Here is a 25,386-nt window from a genome sequence, read left to right on the forward strand (position 1 = left end):
AAGTCAAAAAGAATAGCGTACAGAATTAAAAAATTCTAGTTAATTTTTTATCACGCTTTTTACAATACAATTATTGAGAACTGTGTCACAATGAATTTCATCATTTTATTTATTTGCATAAAAAATTAAACTAAACAACAATCGTAACAATAAATCTTATAATAATGATTACAGAAAGGTTTACTGAAATGCGCATACAATGATTTGGTTTGAAAAAATAAGATTTACAGAAAGATGTATAACACCGATTTGGTATGTAGTCGTATAACTTCTTAATACCTCTCTAAAATTAAAATTCAAGTTAAAATTAAATTAGATTAAAATTCCACATTTATCATCAAGTCTGTTAGTCGATTTGGCTTTTACACTGGCTCTCGCTAATAATTTTTTGATTTGTAACGGTCATCAAATGACTGCATCTAGTCGGTGTAACCACAAACAGCAAGCGATACTCCACTCACTGTCGATCATTTTATAACATTAATGGATTAAAAATTTATAAAATAGCAGTACATACTAAAAATGTTATGTTTTGAATTATAACATATATAATGAGGTTATAATTAAAAGAATTTAAAACATTTATTTACCGTCGAATAACCTGTAAAGTATTTTACAAGAAATACTTTAAAACTTTTATATACAAACTTGCAACAATTTAAAACGATTACACAAAAACAAAACAATAAAACAGAGCTATGTAATAGATGTCTATATATAATATATAATGATGTAACAACATAACACAATTTACTAAACATAAAGTAGCCGTAACCAGGGAAGATCAAAGATTTCCATGAGAAGGATATCCGGACCAGAACAAGCTTGGAATATAATACAGTGATGATACTCATCTCTGCTTTACTATGGGGGTATAGGCTTCTGAACAATACTCCACAACCTCCATACACCACAACCATCATACGTGCACATATATATATATATATATATATATACAATAAACAAACCCTAACTTGCATTCATACGCACAGCACAGTGATAATCGGAAATAATAAAATAAAGCATACTTGATTATTTCATAGCTTACTGTGATTATTTAAACACCTAAATCTGAAATATTTTTTTATTATTTCCTATACTATTTATCTGTATACGTGGCTGAAGCAAGGACTGATGATTTTAGTTCTATCTGTTTGTAAATTATGATCGGATAGATTTTCCAATTTTTATTAAATTTAAAAACGGATTAAGTTAAGATTGTTTTTGGCAGGGGCTAATCTTCCGTGAAAATTTTCTTCACGCTTCAATTCAATTTTCACTTCATTAATTCGTTTTCGATTTCCATTTTAATTCATAAAATTCATAGAGCGAGGTTCTGTACTTTTACATAATAGCTAGAATCATACAAGTTATTATTTAATTATTCTTTGAATAACCGTTATAATTTTTACATTAGAATTGGGTTTGATATTTATATTATTTCACATATATATTTTTTATCTGCATAGAATCATGGAGAAAAAGCAGTGGAAAAAATTTTATAACAACTACACTTATGTTACATGTTAGTTATGACTAAAACTTTTTGTAAGCTTTTTTCACGATATTATACAATAATCTTGAAACTAACTTAGTTTTTAACATTATGGATCGACCCGTTACGTTTCAAACATTTGTTTTATTGACCTAACTTTGTTAAAACACCATTTAAATGAAGCGATGGAAACAGGACGAAAGGCATTCAAAAGTTACAAATTTTTAATCCCTTTCCTAATATTTGGCTGTAAGTAATTTTCTTACAATTTCAAAAGACAAAATACCAGTTCATGATGTCTAATAAAAATAAGAATACACACATTAATGGTTCAAGGTAAACTGCTACACCAACTATAACTGCAGTGTAGATCACTAAATTACTACAGTTGTGTATATATATGTATAAAAACAGAGGTTCAGTCTACGAGCTAATATTAAACATCTGCTTTCTTTTATTTTAAAATTTAAGTTATAAAATAGATTTATAAATATATATATACACACATATATATTTTTTGAAATTTTAATGTCCAGTAAATAAAATTACATATCATCTACCTGCTTTTTATCATGCTTAAGTCAAATTATAAATGTGTGTAATACTCTTCAAATACAGAATTTCAAAAACCATAAGTTGCTTGCAAAACAAAAAAAATCGATTTTAAAAACTGACAAAGTTATCTTCGTAATCCCAAAAACCATAGATGCGCTTAATAGCTCGGACAGTAAAAAATATTTGTTTATAAGGTATTAAGAAACTTCATCCCATGGGGTATCAACTGCAGTTTCAGCACAAGTTACAGTTAAGTGATAACAAAAAGCGGTATGAATTTGCTATAGATATTCACAATAAAGTGAACAAAATTTTTTAAACAAACTAATTTTCAGAGACAAACTGCTTTTCATGTTTCTGGCACGTTTACAGACAAGATCTCAGGATTTCAGCCACAGAATATTCACATGAATTCATTGAACATGAATGCGACTTTCGAAAAGGAAACATTTGATGCATTTTAGGGTAAGACCTAGTAATCCGATCATTTTTTTTGTGAAACCTCACATTAACTTGGAAATGGTTGAACTATTTATATCTCTCAAATAGGAGATGATAATGTTACCTTTTATTGTGTAATGTTTAAATCTGGTACAGACTGAAGCGATGGAAAATGTTTTTAACTAAAAAGTGCAAAATTGAATTTACAGTGAAAGATAAACCGGTCCAGAGGAATGAACGAACACAGAATTAAAGCTTCAACAGATTAATCGGTTAGACTATATTAAACGATTCAAGATGATTTAGAATACAAAAAAAATTTATTGTTGACTGCTTAACAGAAACAGAGTACAAAATAAAAAGATACAAAACACAACACAAAAATTCTATGCAGCACAAAAAACTTTTGATTCGATTCTCCAGATTAATAAGACATTACATAAACATTACCCGAAAAAATAGCACATTATACAAAACAAACAAGCAAATGCAATACCATAATCAAAATCTGATATTTTACAAACGAACAAACAAGATCAAACAAAACAAACTGATTTTTTTAAACGGGCAAGGACAACAATATTAACTATTATAAACAAAAAAAAAAATACAAACGAAAAAATAAATTGGAAAACTGCCAAAACAACAGAACAAGAAATATTACAATTATAAAAGAAAAAAATCTTTAAAAAATAAACATATTAAATCATTAATAAACATAGTCTATTTAATTAATTTCCATTAAAAAATACAAATTCTAATTCACTGCTGGCTGAAACCAAATAATTATTTAATATTAAATACAATATCAGGGGCAAATGTCAAATTCTGTAGGGATTTGGACTAGATTGGAGGATAAGAGACCTTGGTTGAGGCAACATCAATTTTCCTATTCATTTTATAATGTAATCAAACATAATACAACGCGACAACTTACAGATAACAATGCAGTGTGTACATTACTGACGTGGCCATGAACGACACAGGTTCGCCAACCTTAAGGAGAGAAATATCACAGCGGTATTTACTTTAGAGATATCCGTAGTATATTATTTATTTTTGTAAGGTTTAATGTTTTGTGAGCGAGTTGCAATTTTCATTGTTGGAAATTATGCCTTGGAAATCTTGCTGAAATCAAATCAATTTAATTTTTACTGTGTTTCTATGACGTAAAATTTAATTTGCCAGGTATCTGTGATCAAATTAGTGATAATTGGATTGTCTATATCTCTAAAAATATAAAATGTTGTGGTGGGTTAAAAGTGTAATTGTTTTTATAAATTATCGATAATGATATATTTATAGGTATGACTATTTGTAAATGAAATTTACAAATTTAGGCAGACAAGTGTGTTCATTTGAATGTTGATTCATATTATGTATTATTTCTATAGATATTTTCAATACAACTCTCAGATTCCTCCTTCTTTCCAACAAGGTCTGATATCTATTTAGTTAAGCTAAATTAAAAAGAATGTTTTACTCGACCATATAAGTGCCCTGAATGATGCTATAAACTCAAACATTCACCTAATTTTTTTTCTTTAGAGCAATGTTCAGTCACTTTTCAACAACGTTCCTGTATCTGTGTAACATATGTATGAATACTGTTTCACAGGAACCGCTATTATTTTCCTATTTATTCAACTGAAATAAATAAACACTATGTACAATAAATCAACAGTATTGATACTGAACTGTACATACCGGTATTTGCAACAATAAAAAATCAAAATGCAAATAAACAAACAATGCATCTTTTAAAGTTAATCCCACTTACTGGACATAAATTATCAGAAAACTTACAAATAAATTACTTTTCTTGTGGATTTTTTTTCAATGATAATACTTTTCAAAATATGCTCAGACATATTTTGAAAGACAACAGTTAAAGCGTTATCGTAAAATAAAAATAAATAGAAAAAACTAAATATTCATAAGCATCTCTAAAATTATTTTAAAAAACAAAATACAAAACCCATAAAGAATTTAAAGGTTAAATACATTACATCAAAATAACATACACCGTTACACGATCAAAGGTAAAATTAGCCTTTAAAAACTATTATTGTAATTTTATTATATTAAATTGAACTTGGAAAATCAACCTTGAAAAAATTTCAATGTGGCAAATACAAATAATGATTCGTTGTTGCAGAATATTATCGTTAATAAAACAAGAATTCAACATCATGAATCTTCTGATCCTCTACATTCCAACTCCTACGATGCAGTTCAGTTGTCAGTTCGAGTAATCTGAAGCTATTCATCCCTATAAATTAAAGTCTGCAAAAAACACACAACCGGCTGAGGGATTTTATTCTCAGTTTTACCATCAGGATCCGACTAGGAGCCAGAATTTACCTTGGGAAGTAGGACCGACAAAATCTGAATTCAAGAACTATTGAAAAATGCAAATGCCAGAACGATGCACCATCGTACATCCTCAAATGCTGAAGGCCAATTAGCTATGTATGTTAATTTCTCATTAAAAAATAAAAGAAGAGACAAATTTAAGGTAAATAACAGTCATGAATTGAATAGAATGGTGTTTGGTAAATAAAATAGTTACATTTTAGTTTAACATTACAATATTAAATGTGCTGCAAATGTATTTTGAATGCAAACATTTTTATTAAATATACTACCGGACTGTTAATTTACTGATTTAATAGATTAATAAAAAAAAATAAATATTTATCTATTAAATTCATCAGATCAGTAAAAAATAACTACTCACCTCATGTAACAAACTCTTTATTATTTTATTATGTAATTTACAAAATTTTAATCATAACAGACTGAAACTGCACTGTAACAATATGAAAACACTACTTGCACTGTAAGGTGAATAGTTGTTCTGATGATTAATTGGTTCTACAAATAGATTTATTAGTTAAACAAAGATTTCTAGTATTAACAAAATAAAAGAGGCAGGATTGAGTTTGTGTACTCTTAAATGATGGATGTACCCTTTTTAATTTATTTTTGACTAGAATCGAAAAAAAGAAAAAACAGAAGTTATTTTTGTGATACGTAAAAATTAAAAAAGAAGGAAATGAAATTTTGTAAATGAAAGACTTAAGGTAATGGATATTGAGACTATAGAAACTCTAATATTTATGATAACATATTCTATATAATGATGATGATGAATGAACTGAGATTCTTTTTAAAGAATCCTTCAAAAAATAGTAAATAAGATGAAGGGGAATTCATTATTTTAGGTGTGATTTGGATGCAAGTATGCAAGTACAGAAAATAATTCTAAAAGACAAGAGAAAGTTATAAGTAATATATACTAAATGACAATGAAAAAACTGCTGAGACTTTGAACAGCAAACAATTTAATTACTTAGATTTCTATGCTAACTTAAAAAACAAACACTTACATTAAATGTAAAGGCAAAAAAAGGATGATTCACAGGAAGGTTTCATGATTTAAGTTTAAAAATAATTGTTCAAAGCCAAATTTCATATCGAAGACTAATTTTTTTGGTCGGTAGAAAATTTAAAAGTTTTTAGAAGAAACTTTTTTCAGCTTCATTCTACAACAAAGTTTGAAATCGGATTCACAGTTATAAGGATTTGTAATAAAATATCAGTTTTTTTGTTTTTTTTTAGTAAATACATCGATGTCAGAATGTTAGTGATAATTTTTTATTACCTTTTATTTGCTTTTTTATTTTAATTACAGGATACAAATTTGGACAAACACAACAAAAAATATTATATAAAAATTAATCTCAATTCAAAAGAAAGCAATTAGGATCACGGGACAGTAAAATTGCAGAGATTCATGAAGACAGGGTTTTAAGAAATGAAACATTTTATTTACTAATGTTTTTTAAAAATATTTTTATAGAAACTTCTCATGCTCTAGATGATGAAGAAATACAAAATTATAATACTAGAAGTAAAATTAGATATCAAAAAGAGGCGCATAAACCAAAAGTACTAGAATAAAATGCACTCTTTTTGCCGAGTCAGAATTATACAACACTGTTCCAGAAAATGAAATTATGAGACAAGGTAAAACATCTCAAACTAAAATTAATGAAAGTGCTTTGAAACAAACATTTTTATTATATTAAGGAATCTTATGACCATATGAATAATGTTGCAAACGCTTCAACAGTCTGTGAATTCTAAAAACAGAATAAAATCATAAACTCTTTAAACGGATTTATTATACAATACAAATTATATATTCATGATAATATCATAATATTACTTACTTTCAGCAATAATTTATTTTTAACAATATCAATACAGTTTACTTAGTAAAAATAATTTTGATACTTTCATAGCCCTAAGATCAGAAACTTATAATAGATTAAATTATGACAGAAAACACACACACACACACACACACACACACACACACACACACACACACACACACACACACACACACACACACACACACACACACACACACACACACACACACACACACACACACACACACACACACACACACACACACACACACACACACACACACACACACACACACACACACACACACACACACACACACACACACACACACACACACACACACACACACACACACACACACACACACACACACACACACACACACACACACACACACACACACACACACACACACACACACACACACACACACACACACACACACACACACACACACACACACACACACACACACACACACACACACACACACACACACACACACACACACACACACACACACACACACACACACACACACACACACACACACACACACACACACACACACACACACACACACACACACACACACACACACACACACACACACACACACACACACACACACACACACACACACACACACACACACACACACACACACACACACACACACACACACACACACACACATTTACATAACACAAATAATACCTGGTAGTTACCAAATCTAAGAGAAGTAGGTATGTATGTAAGTAACACTAAGATGAAATTTTAAAAGGAACTGAACAATAACATAGAAATGTACAATTTTTATGTTTAATCAAAGACGTCTAGATGGAAACAGATTTAATGCTAAAAGTCTTGAAATTTTGAGATTTAAAGAAATGATGATGCAAAATTGAAAACTGAAAAAGATCTTACATGTTACAGAATAAGTTTGAAGGAAATAAAAATAGGAACTAGAGAAAAGAGAACCAACCGCTTAGTGATCTAATAAAATAAAATAGCAGGTAAAGAGGAAAGGATTATTTTGGCAAAAGTATACAAGTTTGAAAACAGATGAGAATTAAAATATCCAGAATCAGAGAATTTTGGTTAAAGAAATACTGTATGCTTCAAAAATGAAAATAATGGGAGGAAAACAGAATGACATTTAGATATCTAGAAATTATTCATTTAATAACATTCTTTAAAAAAAACACAGGGAATTCTTTTTTAATCAAAGAACAGTGTTCTTACAGACTAGGACGAAGTAATGTAAAGTGGAAAACAATATCTTGTTGACATTCATAGCAGATTAATAATAGGGAGATTGGAATAGATTTCAAATTGAGGAGGAGAAGCACTAATGAAATTATTTGTTGTTTACATGTGTTATATGTTAATCACCTAAACACCAATCTGCTTTCTGAGACAGCATTAGTATAATTAAAAACAAAAAAAAGAACTGCAAAAAAATGAGCAAAATTAAATAATGATAAATACAGGTGTGTAGAAAAATAATGAATATACCTGGTTTTCTCAAAAATAAATTAAAGTAATGAGATGCAGGTGCCACATCCACTCGGCTAAATTTCCTATCTACAGAAATATTTTGTTAATTGCAGCTATTATCAATTAGTATGCTGTAAAAAGGGGGGGGGGGGGTCAAGATATCGCTTTACGTCAGTGAAATAAAAAAAAAAAATCCTGTAATTTAATTGTTAACCGGTGAAAATATTATTTCAACAGGAATTTAGAATCAAGCGCTTCACTAACCCGTAAAGAAAAGAGACAAAGCAGGGAATATCAGAACATCAAGATGAACTATTACAAATTTCTTTTTTTTTAGATTTACTAAATTATAGATAAAATTATAGGAGAAAAATAGCACACTGTTCTCAAGAATCAATTCTAGAAAATGCCAGCTCCTAGTTTCATAGTCCTCTACTACCTCATTATAAAGGTCCACAGCAAATGTAAACCAAGATAAAATACTAAAAATATTTAAATATAGAGAAAGTTAAATAAATTTGTTTGACTAGAACTGTACTTTCTGATATCTGATTAAAATTATGTTTTGCATATAATAAAACATAATTAATGAACAAATAAAAAAACTACAATTAGTGAAAAATCATAAAATGAACAATTTAACTATTTAATTAACATTCATTTTATAAAAATAAATAATATTTTTAATTTGAGGTAGGTTATACTTTTTTGTCCATAGTAACTTAACTGATTTGATACACTTCTTGATTTCCTTTCTGTTCTGCAAAATCTTTTAACATGAATACATTCATCACAGATTATACAAATAGCAGAATAATGAGATTTACAAAGAGATATATACTTTTAATCGATCATGATAAAGAGAACACATTTGTTTAAAGTTTTTATACATTTCAAATATATTTTTTTTAATTTTCTTAACATTTTAACTATGTTTGTGTACATTAAAATTGTCTGAATAGTATGTGAAGCAAGAAAGATAAAAAGAAAGCAGTGAAAAGCCAGGTAAGACTACATGAGGGTAATTCAAATACAAATAATATGTCGTTCTATCGCTTGCTGTAATATGTCTGTGATTGTTATTGTACCACATTCAGATCTGTTATAAAGAGGAGTATTTATCGTTTGAGACGCTGTATAAAAATTGTTTATATCAGTAACTCAAACGGTTCATAATTTAAAATTTCTATATAAATATTCTGATGAGTAGAGATCTCTGTAAAAGTACTACAGTGTAAAAAATGAAACGGTAAATGGAAAAATTAATTTTTAGAAATAAAACAAAAAAGTGTGAACAAACTGGGTTCCTTGTCTCCATATACTGAAACACAAAGAGAACCACTTTGAGGTATAACCTTAATTTTTTTAAGATTAAAGATTGTTTCAGATACAATTTAACTTGTTGAAGTCCTACTTCAACTTGTTCGGTAAGATGTTTGGTATGACTTAAATTGTACTTAATAATGTTCTGAATAACATTAAGTTCCACACTTAATGTTCTTAATAATGTTTCAAACTCATGACCTGTAATGAGAGTTGAGCCCATCATTTTATTCCTGTATCAAAGAGAGCAAGTATATACAGAGTGAGCAATTTAAAACCGAACAAGCCAGCTTGAACTACAGTTATATGTAAGACAATTTATTACTGCTACTATTATGCGAGTACTGGTTGTATATGTTACTGCTCATGTCTACTGTAATCAGCTGTAAAATGTTCATGCATTAATGCAGTATAGTTTTGTTCTTTGCAACTGCATTTTCTAAAATGCCTTATTTGATCAAGGAAAGGGCTGCTCATGTGTATTCTAAACCTTTTCAAGAAGCGTGTCAAATATTCATAAAAAAATATCTGAATGCCAGAATTTTAGTAAAAGGAAGCATACCTGATTCGATTAGAAAATGGTGTAAACATGATGGGTTTCAAATGCAAATTGAAATAAGCAACCTTACTTAGGACTACAAAGGCCAGCCTCTATAGTTCTAGTGAGGCTATAACCTCACTTATAGATTTTGCCTCTTACAGATGGCCTCTGTAGTCTTATTTTTTATGAATATGAAAAAACTTAAAGTGATTAATATTCGCTAAAGAAATTAATAAAACCAAAATAATATAATATTTGCCCGTCATCATACCTCAATAATAATTTTATTAAATTCTAAAAAAATGTACAGTTTGAAAGGTTGAAGACTACATTAAATTTGTTCTCTAATTCAAGAAATTAACTTACTAAACTTTATAATATCATACTCAACTTCATTTATTACTTTATACTTAATCTGTACATAAATATATACATTTCCAACTGTATTGATAAGGTTCTTTTTATTAAAAAAGAACCTTGAACCTTACAGTAAGTAACTTATTTTAAAAAATAAGATGATGGAAAATTTTTTTCATTAAATATGTAATATTAATATGTAAACAATGTAAGCGTTATTTAAAAAAAAAAAAAGTAGTGTAAGCAATATAAACCATCAAATAGAAGGAAAGCTGAATATCCGGCCAATAAATTAACAGTCTCAGTATTCAGCCGTATAATAAAAGTTTTGGATAAATTAAAAGATAAAAAATCAGTACACAGTTACACTAAAAAAAGTAAAAAAAAAAAAAAATGGTGAGGAAAATAAGTGCTTTTTAAATGATAAAATTCTAACAGCTGACTATCATCAGAAAATAACACAAGAATAATTAATAACAAACTCATTTGTTATGCGTATAAAAAAATACAGATAAAAACAAAACCAATAACAAAAAATGCAAAATACAAAACAAGTGCAATTATTAATAAAAAGAAACATGAAGAAACGAAGACGATTAGAACTGTATTATAAATTAAACCAAATAAGAAAAATTAAATAACAGCATTTTGTATTTATTGCAACATACAAATTACATTTTTCACAATTATTATTATTAGCACATTATCACAATTATTATTATTATAATCATCACATTATCTTTGTTAAGATATCATCATCATTATTATTGTATTATCACAATCTCATATTACAGCACATGTACTGTTATAATCGTCGCAACTCACGCTGTCAGTATTTTTACTGTGTGGTGTTTTCTGCAATGAACTGTCGGTACTAACAGATTTATTCTTATTGGTATCACCACGTCGTCCATCCAACTGCTGAGCAAACAGACGGCGCAACTGCCACCCATGATAATAATTACTTCTATGATAAATTTATATATTCAATACATTTCTATAGATTAATGTAATTATTTATAAAATAGATTTATTCATAAAAAATAAAAAAAAACAGCTAACAATAGATAAACTGAAACTAATTGTTAAAAAGTAAATAAATAATTAAGCGCATGATCAAATAAAGAAATTTTATTAATAAAGAAATCTGCTTAATATTTATTATTGAATAAATTACTTAAACAATTTTATGATTTCACAATTGGCACAAATAAAAAAATAGTATTTAAATAAAAATGTCATTTTTTTATAAATAAAAAAATAAAATAAAGGAATCCACCTAATGAACTTATTGTACATTTACTATATGTAAATACAAGATGAAGCAAACAACAAATATTTTTCTTCAAATATATTGCATCTGATGTAGACATAGCAGAGAGTAAATTAATCACCAGGCAGGTCGTATTAGCTTATTGAATTCTTCTGATCTAATTCTTCTGAATTAGTTCTGAGTTAGGGGAACTAAATTTTTTAATTTATGAAGTCGTTTCTAATAACAACAAAATAAAAATACAAAATCATTTCACAAAAACTTAATACAAAGTACTTTTAAGAAAGCGATTAACCGAGAAGTATGAGGGAATAACAGAGCAAATTAGCACAAGGTTTCCTGTGTGGAAGGTCGGTAATTCAAGGCCAAATCGAACCGGTTATATTTTAACACTAACAACGGCTTCTTGATACTGATTCTGGCCATCCTGTTATCAAGTCATAATCTATAACACATCCTGGCCTGGTGACCTACAGAAGTAATAAAATATAGTTAACTTCTTACACAAATGAGGGATATAGATACCTTTAGGTCCTAAACAAAAAAAAAAGCATTCTACAAAAGAAAGGTATGGGTGTACAATTTTAATGTACATGATTGAGGAAAGAACACAGAATACTGTTTTTTGTGGAATGAGACCATCGCAGCAAGAGGCTCTGAGGAGATTGCTAGCTGTCAGTTGCATTACTTTGAGAAAAATGATACTAGAGGAAACACACTTGTTGCGATTTCGGACAACTGTTGTAGTCAGAATAAAAACTGGAACATGGTGTTATTTTGACAACGTTTAATATTAACGGGCAGATTTAAAGTTGTTGAGCACCATTTCCCAGTCAGCGGCCGTGTTGCCTTCCGATAGAGATTTTGTCACAATTGAAAATTACACTCGTCAATAGGTAGCAGGTACCAGAAGTCTTCAGTCCAGGATAGTGGGCTGATGTAATAAAAAAATCCATTTCATGTATATGAAATGTCAAGACATGATTTTTATAAAATCGGTAATCTAAAAGAATTGTTTGTTCTTTGGAAAAGATAATTACAAGACAGGCAGCCAATTTAAGGGAAGTGTGTCATTTGGAAATAGAAGCTGACACCCCTACATCAGTATTACTTTCACGGACTTTCTACAACGATGTGTGAAAGGAGATCAGCCTGAGGAAGCACGGGAGACCTAGTAGCCTTCAGGAACTTCAGCTGAAATATCATGAATCTCAGCCTATACACCACACATTTTTCATCTTCCTTAAGCCTACAGGTTTGAACAGTACACAATCTGACAACCAGGACTTAGCTGTACTTGAAAGAGTTAGAAATTTCACATAATATCACCCATATAATATCATTTATAACAGTATTAAGTGGTCAGTCAAATATTAGTTATGACTTACATAATGGTATCTCCAGGTCAATAATCAATAATTTTATTATTATTCCAGTAAGGTACTTTATTTGTGACTTCTTTTGTATCAATATCACTGCATCATGGTGTTCAAATGTATCGAGTACAAAATTGAGGTAAAAATAAAATTATTCAGATTTATAGCCTAATGAGAAATTTATTTGTTTTCTATATCCAAACATTCCTTTTGGCACTTACCATTCTGTTTCCCCAAGCAACTCATTTTATAAAAAATCATCTTTTAAAATTTTTTTACAAAAAACACTTATTTACTTTACAAAGAAATGTTACATTAAACATTTAATTCCATTACCGATTACAATATTCTTGAAAATTAAAATTTCAACGAGTAGGATGATGCTCTCATCCTTGAAACAAGTTAAGAGATATCTGGTTCGGTTGAACTTTAAGCGAAAATTTGGGTCAAGGTTCAGTTTACAAAATTTATTTTTTACTGTTATCCTAATACAATTTCAACTTAACAGCTTCCAGTGCAGTCAATTTTCTTCAAAGAAGTCCTACAGCTTTTTTGAATATTTCATCAGCGGTAGTTTGGGTCGGTAGCTCATCAAAATAAATAATCCTCTTTACTTGAAACTACGTTAACTTCTCTAAACGGGTTCAAAATAAATCGCTTCCTAAAACACCTGAAAACTGTGTAATTACGATATACTGCGCTTTATCGCAATGTAAAAGTTAATAAATGCCAGAAAGGAAATTATTCTAAACCGGCTTCAGTTTAATAAAATTCTAATACCTCACATCGGCTTGAAAGCGGAGTCAAATAATATTAACAAAGAAAAGTAAAAGCGCTGCGAGAAATACGCCGTTGACAAGATTGTGAAAGGAAAACAACCACGATGTTTTAAGACCGTCTCCATACCACCCCAAACTAAATTCCATTGAACTTATGCGGACAGATGTGAAAAACCAGGCTGGAAAGCACAAAATAACTTTTATACACCCGAAGATGTTGTTAATCTTTGTACGGGTAAGTCTAGTTCTAATGGGCCTGAACAATGAAAACCAAAAATCCATAATGGCTTACGATATGAAGATAAATAAAAAGCCAAACCAGGTATTTCGGAAAATGCAGTGGAATCTTTTATAATACGTTTAGATGAAAACAATGAAAGCGATACGGATGACAGCAGTATTTGTGACAGCAATCTGAGTAGAGGAGTTGTGATATTTGTCTGGTGTTAAGTTATTTTTATTAGAAGTTAAATCAGAGATATTTCAGAATCGCATCGGACTAAATACTTACAGTATAAGGCGCAATCCTACAAAATTTTCCAATAAAGTAAGATAAATAGGCCTATTACATAATAAGATAAATTTAACAGTAGGTTTTTCAGTTTAAAACATTATAATTATTAATAACATGACAACCACGTCACTGTAGGTGGAAAAGGGCCTGTGCGCACTCTATCGCTTCACATGTCAAGTGAAATGCCTACAGCAGTAGAAGTATAGAGCGTTAGACTTTGAAAATATTGCAGGCAGTTGTAATCGCAGTTTCTGCACATTAAAGCAGGCAAGTAGTAGAAACCTTGTAAGGAATGCGGAGGCAGCCCATTAAATTACTCTATAACCAGGCGGTATGAACAGGCCAATCATGAGATTAATATTTTGGCAGATAATGTGTTGAGAATTAAACTGCAGCGGCTACTCAAAATAATTTTCATTCTGATCGATAATGTGCGTCGACTCGACCGGTCAGGAGTTTGCCATAACTACAATCTGGCAGCTATTAAAAGAGTAGGCTTGTACAGGCATGCAAACGCACCATCGATGGAATGATATCACTGATATCGCAGCAGGAAGAAGAAGACATTCGTTCATAAGTATTCCATCTCACGACATTATTTTTTCTTAAGGCATTATTTTTCTCTTCGTTTACATGCTCGTTTTTGATCACGTCTAGAACAACAGATAATAACAGCGGTCACAGTTGTCAACTGTCATATGTTACAGAGCAAACAACACTTTTCAGAGACAGGCCATCAAGATCGATGTTGGCCCACCGCTAAATAGGACTTTTCTAAGCTATTAACATTCTAGATAACCCTCGTCGCTCTCCAATAATAGAAAAAAGTAATAAGAGAGGGAATACGTCACACGATGTGAAAGAGAGCGGTTTGAACATTCAAACGTGATGAAAAAATGATTACTGCATGCAGCACTACAATTGACAGTAAACAAAAGAAAGAAATCAACGAAATAGGCTGCACAAATCACAATCTACCTAATGCAGAAACATCTAAAAAAAGGTTATAAAAACAGTTATTTGACTTTCCGTATGCTAAAATGAGATCAATAATAAAAGATTATATAGCATTCTCTACCAGTCTCAATCACCAAGCAAAAAAGAATTATTATTTTAAAGATTAAATGATGTTCCTTTTTAAAAAAATATACATATACTTGCATTACAGTAATTCATGATTAAAATAAATGTTAATACATTAATAGTATGGTTAACCATACAGGAAACCGTTTAATCATACCTAATAGTATGTGGCTCAAAACCACAGAGCTCCTCATTTCATAATCGATGGTACTTAATAGGTTTACACACCAGATGCCTCAAGTTCTGACACATTTTTACTTCTACCGTAATCAGTGTGATGATTACCTGTTAAAGGGAGACTAACCAGGGTGCCATTTATCATTTTGACCATTCTGACATTCATTTTGAACTCATAATATTTGGGTAAATTGTCTGCCACTGCTTTCTAACATAACTCCCACAAAATGTGTATGATTTGTTTCTAACATAGTGATTCGAGCAAAAACAATTAAATACTAAATAACAATGAGGTACATAATATGTTATTATTATTTTTATTAGCATAAAAATATTACTTTTATATGAAAATATTTTAACTTTGAAACTTTTTTAAATGACACAGAAAACCGATTTTATATTTAATGGACTTTTTATTAGTTGTAAATACACCTTTTTTAAAATAAATGATTCCATTATAATATAAAATCCAAGAAAAGTCTTTGGAACACATATTTTGTTTAAAAATACTAATGTATTTTTATTGCTTTTTAATCGGTTGTTCGAGCGGTTTATCGATTCACTTTTATATTCCTTTCTGTTCAGAATTGGTTTTTAACTTCAAAATAACTATTACATCCTACATCATGAAAATTACCTGTTTTGTGTTTTTATGATAATGACCTATCTTTTAAAATTTTGCCCTCCACAAATTGAATTAATCAACTATTAAAAAAACCTTCATCTTTGTTAACAGTCGGTCCAAAATAAACACAACTAAAAAAATTAAAAAAATAATAATGCAAATATTTAATTAAAAATATTACTTAATCTTTAAAATAGAGACTTTTTAAAGTAGAATTCTATAACAATTGTTGAAAACGGACACATACAACCTTTAGCCAAGCTTTCAACCTTAATTTAAGATATCTTTCATAATATATTTTCTTTTAATTTTTTTCAGTTAAATCTTTCATGATGATCTTTAGTTTCTCAACTATATATGATCATTATTACTGCTACTCATAGTATTTTTCAGTCACAACACAGAAAAAAAAAAATGGTGATGTATGTTCTGGAGACCTGAGGGGAGCAAACTTTTTTAAAGATTATACTGTCATAAAATATTCACGATTTTCTGGCTGCTGTACATGTAGTGACACTGTCTTGTTATAGGTAACTACATTGATACCAGTTATCGATAGTGAACAATATAGAATACCAGTTATCGATAATGACAACTGGTTCCAGGAATAAATATAATAAGGCCGGTTGGTGACCCGGTGACTGTGGAGGGACCTGGGAATGATGTAGTCGTGTCTGGATTACCCCTCTCTCGTTTGCAGGTGACGGTTGATGATGAGACCATGATAATGATAATGAGACTTATTGATATGTAAGTTCGTAGGGCAACAAATTGAAAACACATCCATAAGTAAGTAGAAGAGCACAACAGAGAAATATAAATAGTTGTATAGAAGAGTAAAACAGAATAAATTTTTGTATAGAAGAATTAAGGAGAAGAGCTAAAGAGAGCGAAATACAAGGGTTAAAATAGAAGAGTAAACAGATGTATAAAATAGAAGACATAATAAGATAGCTACAGGAGCTAATATTTGATTACGATTAAAAAAATAAAATTGCAAAATACCAAGTCTTGGCTGCTAGAGAAGGGCCCGGAAACAACATCGTCGGGCCTGGACTACCCCTCTCTGGTTTGTTACAGGCATGGCGCAAGACGAATTCCTCAAAAGATTCAAACCGGACATAATACAGCCGGCAGGCAGGAAGATTGTTAGAGTCTAGAGTCATAAGCTTAAATGCAAATCCGTCCCAAGCAGAACAGAAGAAAAAAAAATAAGAAAAAAAAGATAACAATATCTACTACATTCAGGCACTAAAGCTCTGAAAGAGCAACAAATTTAGTTATAACATGATTACAAGAGCTATTCAGAAAGTTCTCGCAAGATTTTTCAACTTAGTCATCTTGCAATTCAGTACATATCATCTTGCAATTTAATAGATGTAGTCCAAAAATATTAAATTTTTTAATATAATCTATACAATGTGAGTTGACTAACTCTGCAAAATAAGTGCTTGTCTCAGCATTCATCTCATCGTTTGAAGTGGATTCATCCAACAAACCATTTCTTCAGCTTTGGGAAAAGGAAGTAATATGGGTGCCAAATCTAGCAAATGTGATACATGTGGAACCACACATCAAAGTACTTCCACACACGCCACTTATTGCTTAACTGCACATTGAAGTGCATTTACTACTGTGCAATGAAGTTAATACCATGGAGTTTTGAAGTTTTGGAGTTTTTTGCCGGAATATCACTCTTCAATCAGTCTACTAATGAAACATAAAACTCCCTGGTGATGGTCCTGCCCTTTTCCATACAGTCTATAAGCACACCATGAGAATTCCAAAAAACCATAGCCACATTTCCTGCGGATGGAACCGTTTTTGCTCTCTTCGGTACACTTTCACCTACTCCCACCCACTGTTTGGATTCTGTATGGTCTGCATCTTACAATGGAGAATCTGTGCTTAATATACTATTATATGACATCCAAGAACTTTAATGAATCAGATTTAAAACTTTTAAAAGTCTTAAAACCTTTAAGACGTATTTAGTCAAATATGTTTTTGGTTGACTGTTAACAAGCGCGGAACACATCTAGCAAAAAGCTTTTCAAGCTCAAAACATTGAGAAAAATATAGCAGAGATGATGAGCTATTGAGATGTTTGCAATGTCAGCAAGCTCAGTCAGATATCATTTAATATGGTATTGATGATTTTGTCAGCGCTACTGGTTTTCGGATGTCCTGAGCATTCAACATTTTGAAAGACAGTACAACTAAGTTTTAATTCAGCAGCCCACTTTTCTACTATCAAAAATGAAGGGGAAGAATCCTTCAAAGCGGTATTTAATTCCATCCGTCCGTTGGGATTAAACCTTTTAAAACAAAGTAATTTATAACAGCTCAAACTTCAGTTTTATCAATTTTTCAGAAGATGTAAAAGACTTGTTTGCTTTACTCGATCGCTACAAACAAGCATCTGAAACTTTGCAGCATGCCATCTTGAAAAATACCATAGTCATTTGGTCATATTTGTGTCATCTCTGTGTCAGGCCAAGATATTTCCAAACAAGCCTCATATTTATATTAAAAAAAAAAAAATTCATCCAATAATTTTCTTTCATAAAATGTAATACTGTACATCAATTTTTTTCATTATGTATAAGTGACTCTTGAAACACAAATGAGTTAACTAGTTCTGACTTCAGATATCTGTTAAAAGCAGTTGCTGAAATGGAATTCATGCCGCTGGATGTTTATATGATTACTGAAATAAACGTATAATATCATATGCGCATACTTTTAATAAATGATTGAAGCCACTCGCTGTAATAAATTAATCCTTCTAGTCATAATTCATTTGATTCCTAAGCTTTTAGACAACGCTGAACTTTTAAGGTCATAATTTTAAGCACCATGATGTTCTTTTAAACTGTCAATTTAGAAATTATAACCCATGAAGGTTGTATATTCAACAGTTTACCACAGCAGTTTATTATAGCAGTCAGTTTTTGATGTCTATCAACAACTTCAATCATTAGCGCCGCAGACCTGTATTTTGTCTTAATCCATCGTTTTTACAAAACAATTCAATAAACAAAACACTTTATTCATTTATTTATTGTTACCGGGTTACAGACTAAGATACAATACATAAAACTACATAAAATTATCCTCAATTTTTTAGGCATACAAGTGTTATCAAACATCAAAATAATCAATTATTCAAGATAATTCTCGATAATAATAATTGGTTTGCAAACAATCTTCTAAAATTAAAACTCATCGCCCTGAAGAAAAATTAATTTTACATCCCTATAACTATCAATTCACAAAGTATAAATGGCTGATCATTTAATTCAATTAAAGGAACAATATATACTATGTTAAGAAAAAATTCAGCGATATAACAATAATATTGCTGCTACAAATCTGTTCTACTAGGAGGTAAATTTTCAAATTTTGGATCGCATACGTTAGGACTATCTGTTACTTTCCCTTATCATAAAATTTTAACTCTCTCGATATAACGCATCATATTTTTTTAAATATAAAAAAAAATTGTCTAATTACTTTATCTGATAGTAACAGACTCCTTTTACACGTGAAAGCTGATCTCCCTTACATTTTTTTTTAGCTTTTTGTTTTCCTTACTTCATCCGTGCTTTATAATTTTGCTTGTAAAATAATAAGTTTTACCAGACCTGGCACGTAATGTTTTACCGATTATTATTTTCCTCTCTATAAGGTTTTCTTTTGCTCTAATTTATTTTCAAATCGAATGAACTTAACTCACACGTTTTACAACTTATTCGACCCGGCTAAAAAAAAATCATTATCTGAAAATGTTTATATCTTTATCATTATCATTAACTATGAGTGTACTTGTGACTTTGATCTCTAATTTTTTACTTCCTTTATAGTTTATTCTACAAAAAAAAGTTTTTTCTACAACTTCTAACAACCAGATTTACACTCTTATTACAACTATCTGAAATCTTGTAAACTTCAAATATTTTTTTCCATAATTCAAGCTGACCTTATATATACAATCCATTATACACATTTTCTCCGCTTACAGAAATACTTAAGTAGTTTCATACAGAATCTTTTAAAAAAAAAATAAAGATCAAATGGTATTACCGTTATGATATCTTTTAATAACAGAATTCTGTTAATCAAGTTATTCAGTAGATTCAATATTTATTTATTATTAATTAATAACAAATGTTACATGTACATTTACACATTATGGCCCAACATTTAGAATACATGTACATTTTAACAATTCTCATTTAGACTATTTTTATACCACTTATAATTCAATTATTTATAACAACTAGTTTTAAAATATATATATTTATTGTGTTCATGCATAATGCAGAAGCTTTTACGTGTTATCCTACTGTTTATTTATAATTATGTAGTGGTTTTAGTGTAACATATATCTATTTATTTTTTTATTTTTAACAAACTGAAATTTTATTTATTATTCTATAATACTGCAGCCTGTCTACTATTAATGTAGGCATTTATTTTATTATTTTCATAAAAAAAAAATTATTTTCCTTGGTTTCTCCAGTCAAAACACCAATACAATTTCTTTGTTTAGTACTGCTTACTTTTCTAAGCTTTATTCTTTTATCTCTTGTTGACGCATTTTGGAACCATTCCATTGCCAACTTATTGTACTGATGTTTTGTATTTCTGTTAATCTTTATATGGCGTTTGATACAATATTTAGTGTTTAACATATATTTGACATCAAGCCATATGTGGCCTTCTTGTTTATTTGTTATTAATAGTTATACTTATCTTTTCATTTTATATATCAATTTCCTGTTTTCAATAAATTGAGGTTCTTGAAAAGGACAGCTGCTTGATTATTGATCTGTACATTTATGATCATTTCATTGTTACTTTTTAATTTGAAGATTTCTAGATTTTCTAAAATGTTCATTCTTCTTCATTTAACACGTTCGTGAATTAATAATGTTTAATGCAAAATATTAAGCGATGTTTTTTGCAAAGTATTTAGCAAATATATTAAAAGGCATGGGAATACTGAATAACCAATATACCGTAAAAAATTCAATCGAAATAGCAGAAAAATGAAAAAATATAAGAAAAACAGAACACTGCAGAATTGTATCATTTGAATAGAAGACTTATATACATCTATTATAATTAAAAGAAACTATAAAAACGTTAGAAAAGAAACTAAATGTTTCTTTTCTAACATTTTTAAAATTCAAAATGACCATCGCACCGCATAACAACGAACCACACCCAGAAATCAATCGTATTGAAAGATCTAGTAGGAGACATTACTATACGACCAGACTATTGTAAAACCTGTTCGCAATGGTTGTCATGCAAAATCACAGAAAAGAATTTATTTGCGATCACAGACTCTCTTGTGAAGTTGAAATTTGAACCTATTCCATACCTTCTGTACTCACTAGATTCGATATCTTGTGTTTTTTACTATTCTGCAAATAAAATAATATATTAAGGGTATCGATTTCACATTGTACGATGAATTGAAGGGCATAGTAAGGTCATGGATCAAGGAAAGACCGCCAGCATTCTTCATCGACGAAATGAGAAAACTGCTTCACCATAAGGAGAAACATGTAGCTATAAATGGTGACTATATGGAAAAGTATGTAAGTTTTTGTAGCAAATAAAATCTTCTATTACGCCATGCTTGTTACATTTGACTATATTTTTTTCATTTGCAAGTTATAAGCGACTGTCATTACAATTCAGCCGCTCTTCATACATAACTGATAATAATCACTTTAATCACTTATTTATTAAATACATCTTACAAAAGTGCAATAATAAAAGGAAGTAAAACTAAAATAAAACTGGCTATTATTTTATATTTCAGGTTTTCAATAAAATCAAATTTACTAATAAAAAATATATATATATTTATATTTATATATTTGTAAATTATTCAGCAAAATATGAATAATTTTTCGTTGAAATGAAGACTATTTCTTAAAAAAGAATACAGATGGGTTTGTTAACAAAAATTATTTTAGATCAGTAGAGTAAATTATTTAATTTGATATAATAAACATAAAAAGATTGAATTACCATCTGTAAATAAAACTTTAAAACAAAAAATAATAATAAACCTTAAGTTTAAATAATATAAAAATAAGCATCAATAAACTATTTGTAACTCACCACAAGAAATTCATTTTTATCCACTCTCTCATTTCCATCAGTATCAAACATATTGAATGCGATTCTGAACCCTGTTTGCGGTTCTGTAATGTAAGAACGCATATGTAAATTATAGAAGTACATTAATGTAATATTTTGTAAACAATTTGGTTAATAGTTTTAATATTTTAGGCAGAGTAATTTAATACTATGATGAAGCCAGATTATCATATAAATACTTTGCACAAATCAACCGATGTTGAAATAAAGTAATATAATAATTGCCCAGGTCAACAAAAAATTTGAAATAGAGATAAAAGTAGGTGAATTAGAATGTATTTTTTATGCTGAATCTTAAAATAAAATTAGTTTTCCTTCATCCCCTTCAGATTTTTAATTATAAGCCTTTAAAAACTTCTTAAATAATAAAATACAAAAATAATAACAATTACAGTTGAAATTCCTACCTTTATTTTGCAGACATTTATGTTTATCTAAATTTCTTTTTTTTTTATTTGCCTTTTGAGTTCAGTGAAGTCTTCTCTCTTTATCATCTGCCAGTAGTCGCTAATCGTAGTTTCATCCCATCTGCCTTAATAATGTTCTTCCATCTGTAATGTGAGTATATTTTGGTGGAACATTTCTCTTTGTTCATCTCTGATGTCACCCGAGTTTAAAGGAAAAACGACCAAATGAGAATGTACAAAAATGAATTTTCTATGACAGTCTGCAGCCTAAATTTTTTTAATTCACTAAGAGTTCATTTATAAGCCGATCATGGTTTTCAGTATTTTTGTTTCCAAGAACAGTAGTAAAGATATCTTTGAATGACTTTCATGCCCTTTGTTCAAGATTCAGTTTGCTGTCAAATATATTTAAATCGATTAATTTTCTTATTTGTGGCTCGATGAATATTCCCTCTTTTAATTTGGCTTCAATTAATTGTGGAAAACCTCGGCTAAATATTGAAAGTCATCTCCATCTTTATCTAATGCTTTTACAAAATTCTTTCAGGCCTAATTTTACATGTAGAGGCAGTAAATCATACGATCTACTTCGACAAAAGAGACTGGCTCTAACTTCTGGCCAGTCTTTAACTGATATTTTTTATCTGTAGCTCGACTATCCCACAAAAACAGGAAACAAATGTATTTTGTAAAGCCTCAGAAGCCCTATAAAATTAAAATATAAAAAATTTTTGATGTTCTTTCATTCCTACAGCATCTGCTACTGGTACAGAAGAAAACTTATTTGAATTACACAACAACATTGCCTTTTAGCTTCTTTTTGATGAGTCTATAAATAAACGCCGATCATGAATAACATTATCAATATCCAGTTCAGACATCAGCCCCCTAACATCGGCAGGAACAAATTACCACCTCTTCTAAAGTATTTCAATAAATGTTTGTTTTGAATTCTATATACTGAAATTTTAGTACTCTTGTTTAATAAATTCCATTCTTTAAGATCTGAACCTAGGAGCTCTGCATGTTGTTTCAAAAAATACAAGTCACAAATTAGGTCGGTAAGGTTCAATATTTGATTCTTCTGGAATGTAATTAATATCTACTGAAGTTGAGGATTCATCGGTTGAGCCTTCTGGGGAATCAGAAATTTCTCTCCAAGAAGTTGGGATGATCAGAATAAGTAAATCATTTGTTTAGCAACAACATTTGTTATGCAAAAATTAGAGTCATCTTAACAGTTAATAGGCTCTCGCCAAGTCATAGGTATGCTAAAAGATAAATAAATGCTCATTTTTTCCTTTTAACCAGCGGGTTAGTTTAACATAGCACTGGATGCGTGCTACATGTAAAGCCCAGGACTTATCTTTGTCTGCCAAGGCACAGGCTAAATAATGTTTGTAAGCAGTTTTCTGAAGATACGACACTGGTTTTTGTTGAGTTTTATTACAAATTCTCCACATATATAACAAAAAATATTTGGAGAAATTTTAGAAGCCCAGTTTTTCATTGTAAAATTAAAAATTTTTTAATGAATGAAAGTAAACTGAAATATTACAGAAATACTTAATTATAAAAATAATTTTAATTTATAAATACTTATTAATTAAAATACTTCACAAAATTGTTTCGCCATGGAGTGCAATAAAACACAATGTGAAACACACACACACACACACCTTATTATTTATTTATTAACTTTACTATTTTACTTTTAACTTTTAATATTTTAATAAAATACTTTTTTTCTTTTACTAATATTTTTAATTACTTTTATTTTCAATAAAATAATGCCAAATGTTGTTCTGTCATAAAAATCTTTCACTAAATTTACGGCATCAGTTATGAAACAATCTTTACAATATGTGTAAGATAAAACCACTACCACAACTAAAGAACACAGCAAATCATACCAAGAGCAACTCATACTGAAGAAAATTTCATCACGTTGAATTCCTCATTACTTCACTCGTTAAGATGTCTATATATGTCTGGCTTGAAATGAAATGACATCATTATACTATTATGTATCAAATACAGGTCTACAGCACGCATCACATTATAAATTAGATGCGAATAAACAAACATACAGACGTACTAATTTATTTGTATGTTTGTTCCACGAATGATGGAACAAATAAATTTAAGGGGTTGTAACATAAGAGCGTAATGCGGTGGGTTGTTTCAGGATACATATTCAGATTTGGCATATAAAAACTATATAGAACACCAACTCCATTTTCAATTCCAAATTTTAAGTTGACTAGTGTTATTATACCTCACATGTAATGATGCTGACTTTCCATATACAAAAAAGAGAAATGAAAATCACCACGCTTCAGCGGTACGAAGAAAATTCACATACTTACTTGCCGTATCAAAGTAGGTATGTTAAAAAAATACATATCATATGAAGTATGAATGAATGTGTTCTTATCCATTCATATTTCAATTTTTATTGAATGCAGTGACACACTCTTGCAAATACCTGCAAAATGTGTTATCTAATGATACTGACGGCTACCCTGAATTA

At 29.6% G+C, this 25,386-nt stretch overlaps 1 protein-coding gene across 2 annotated transcripts in view; it reads right to left on the reverse strand.

The window, feature by feature from the left end:
* Positions 1 to 25,386, reverse strand: part of MICU3 (Mitochondrial calcium uptake 3) — a 253,328-nt gene that overhangs the window by 15,879 nt on the left and 212,063 nt on the right. Inside the window, exons 5-6 of one of the 2 annotated variants that reach the window (XM_075370810.1) lie at positions 22,408 to 22,490; positions 11,262 to 11,378 (exon numbers count right to left, since the gene is read on the reverse strand). In XM_075370810.1, the coding sequence (XP_075226925.1) occupies positions 11,262 to 11,378; positions 22,408 to 22,490 (200 nt within the window). The remainder of the gene's footprint in view (positions 1 to 11,261; positions 11,379 to 22,407; positions 22,491 to 25,386) is intronic. The other variant, XM_075370811.1, reaches the window with a different exon arrangement.

The sequence above is a fragment of the Lycorma delicatula genome, chromosome 7 (assembly GCF_047948215.1).
Source record: "Lycorma delicatula isolate Av1 chromosome 7, ASM4794821v1, whole genome shotgun sequence".
NCBI classification, from domain to species: Eukaryota; Metazoa; Arthropoda; class Insecta; order Hemiptera; family Fulgoridae; genus Lycorma; species Lycorma delicatula.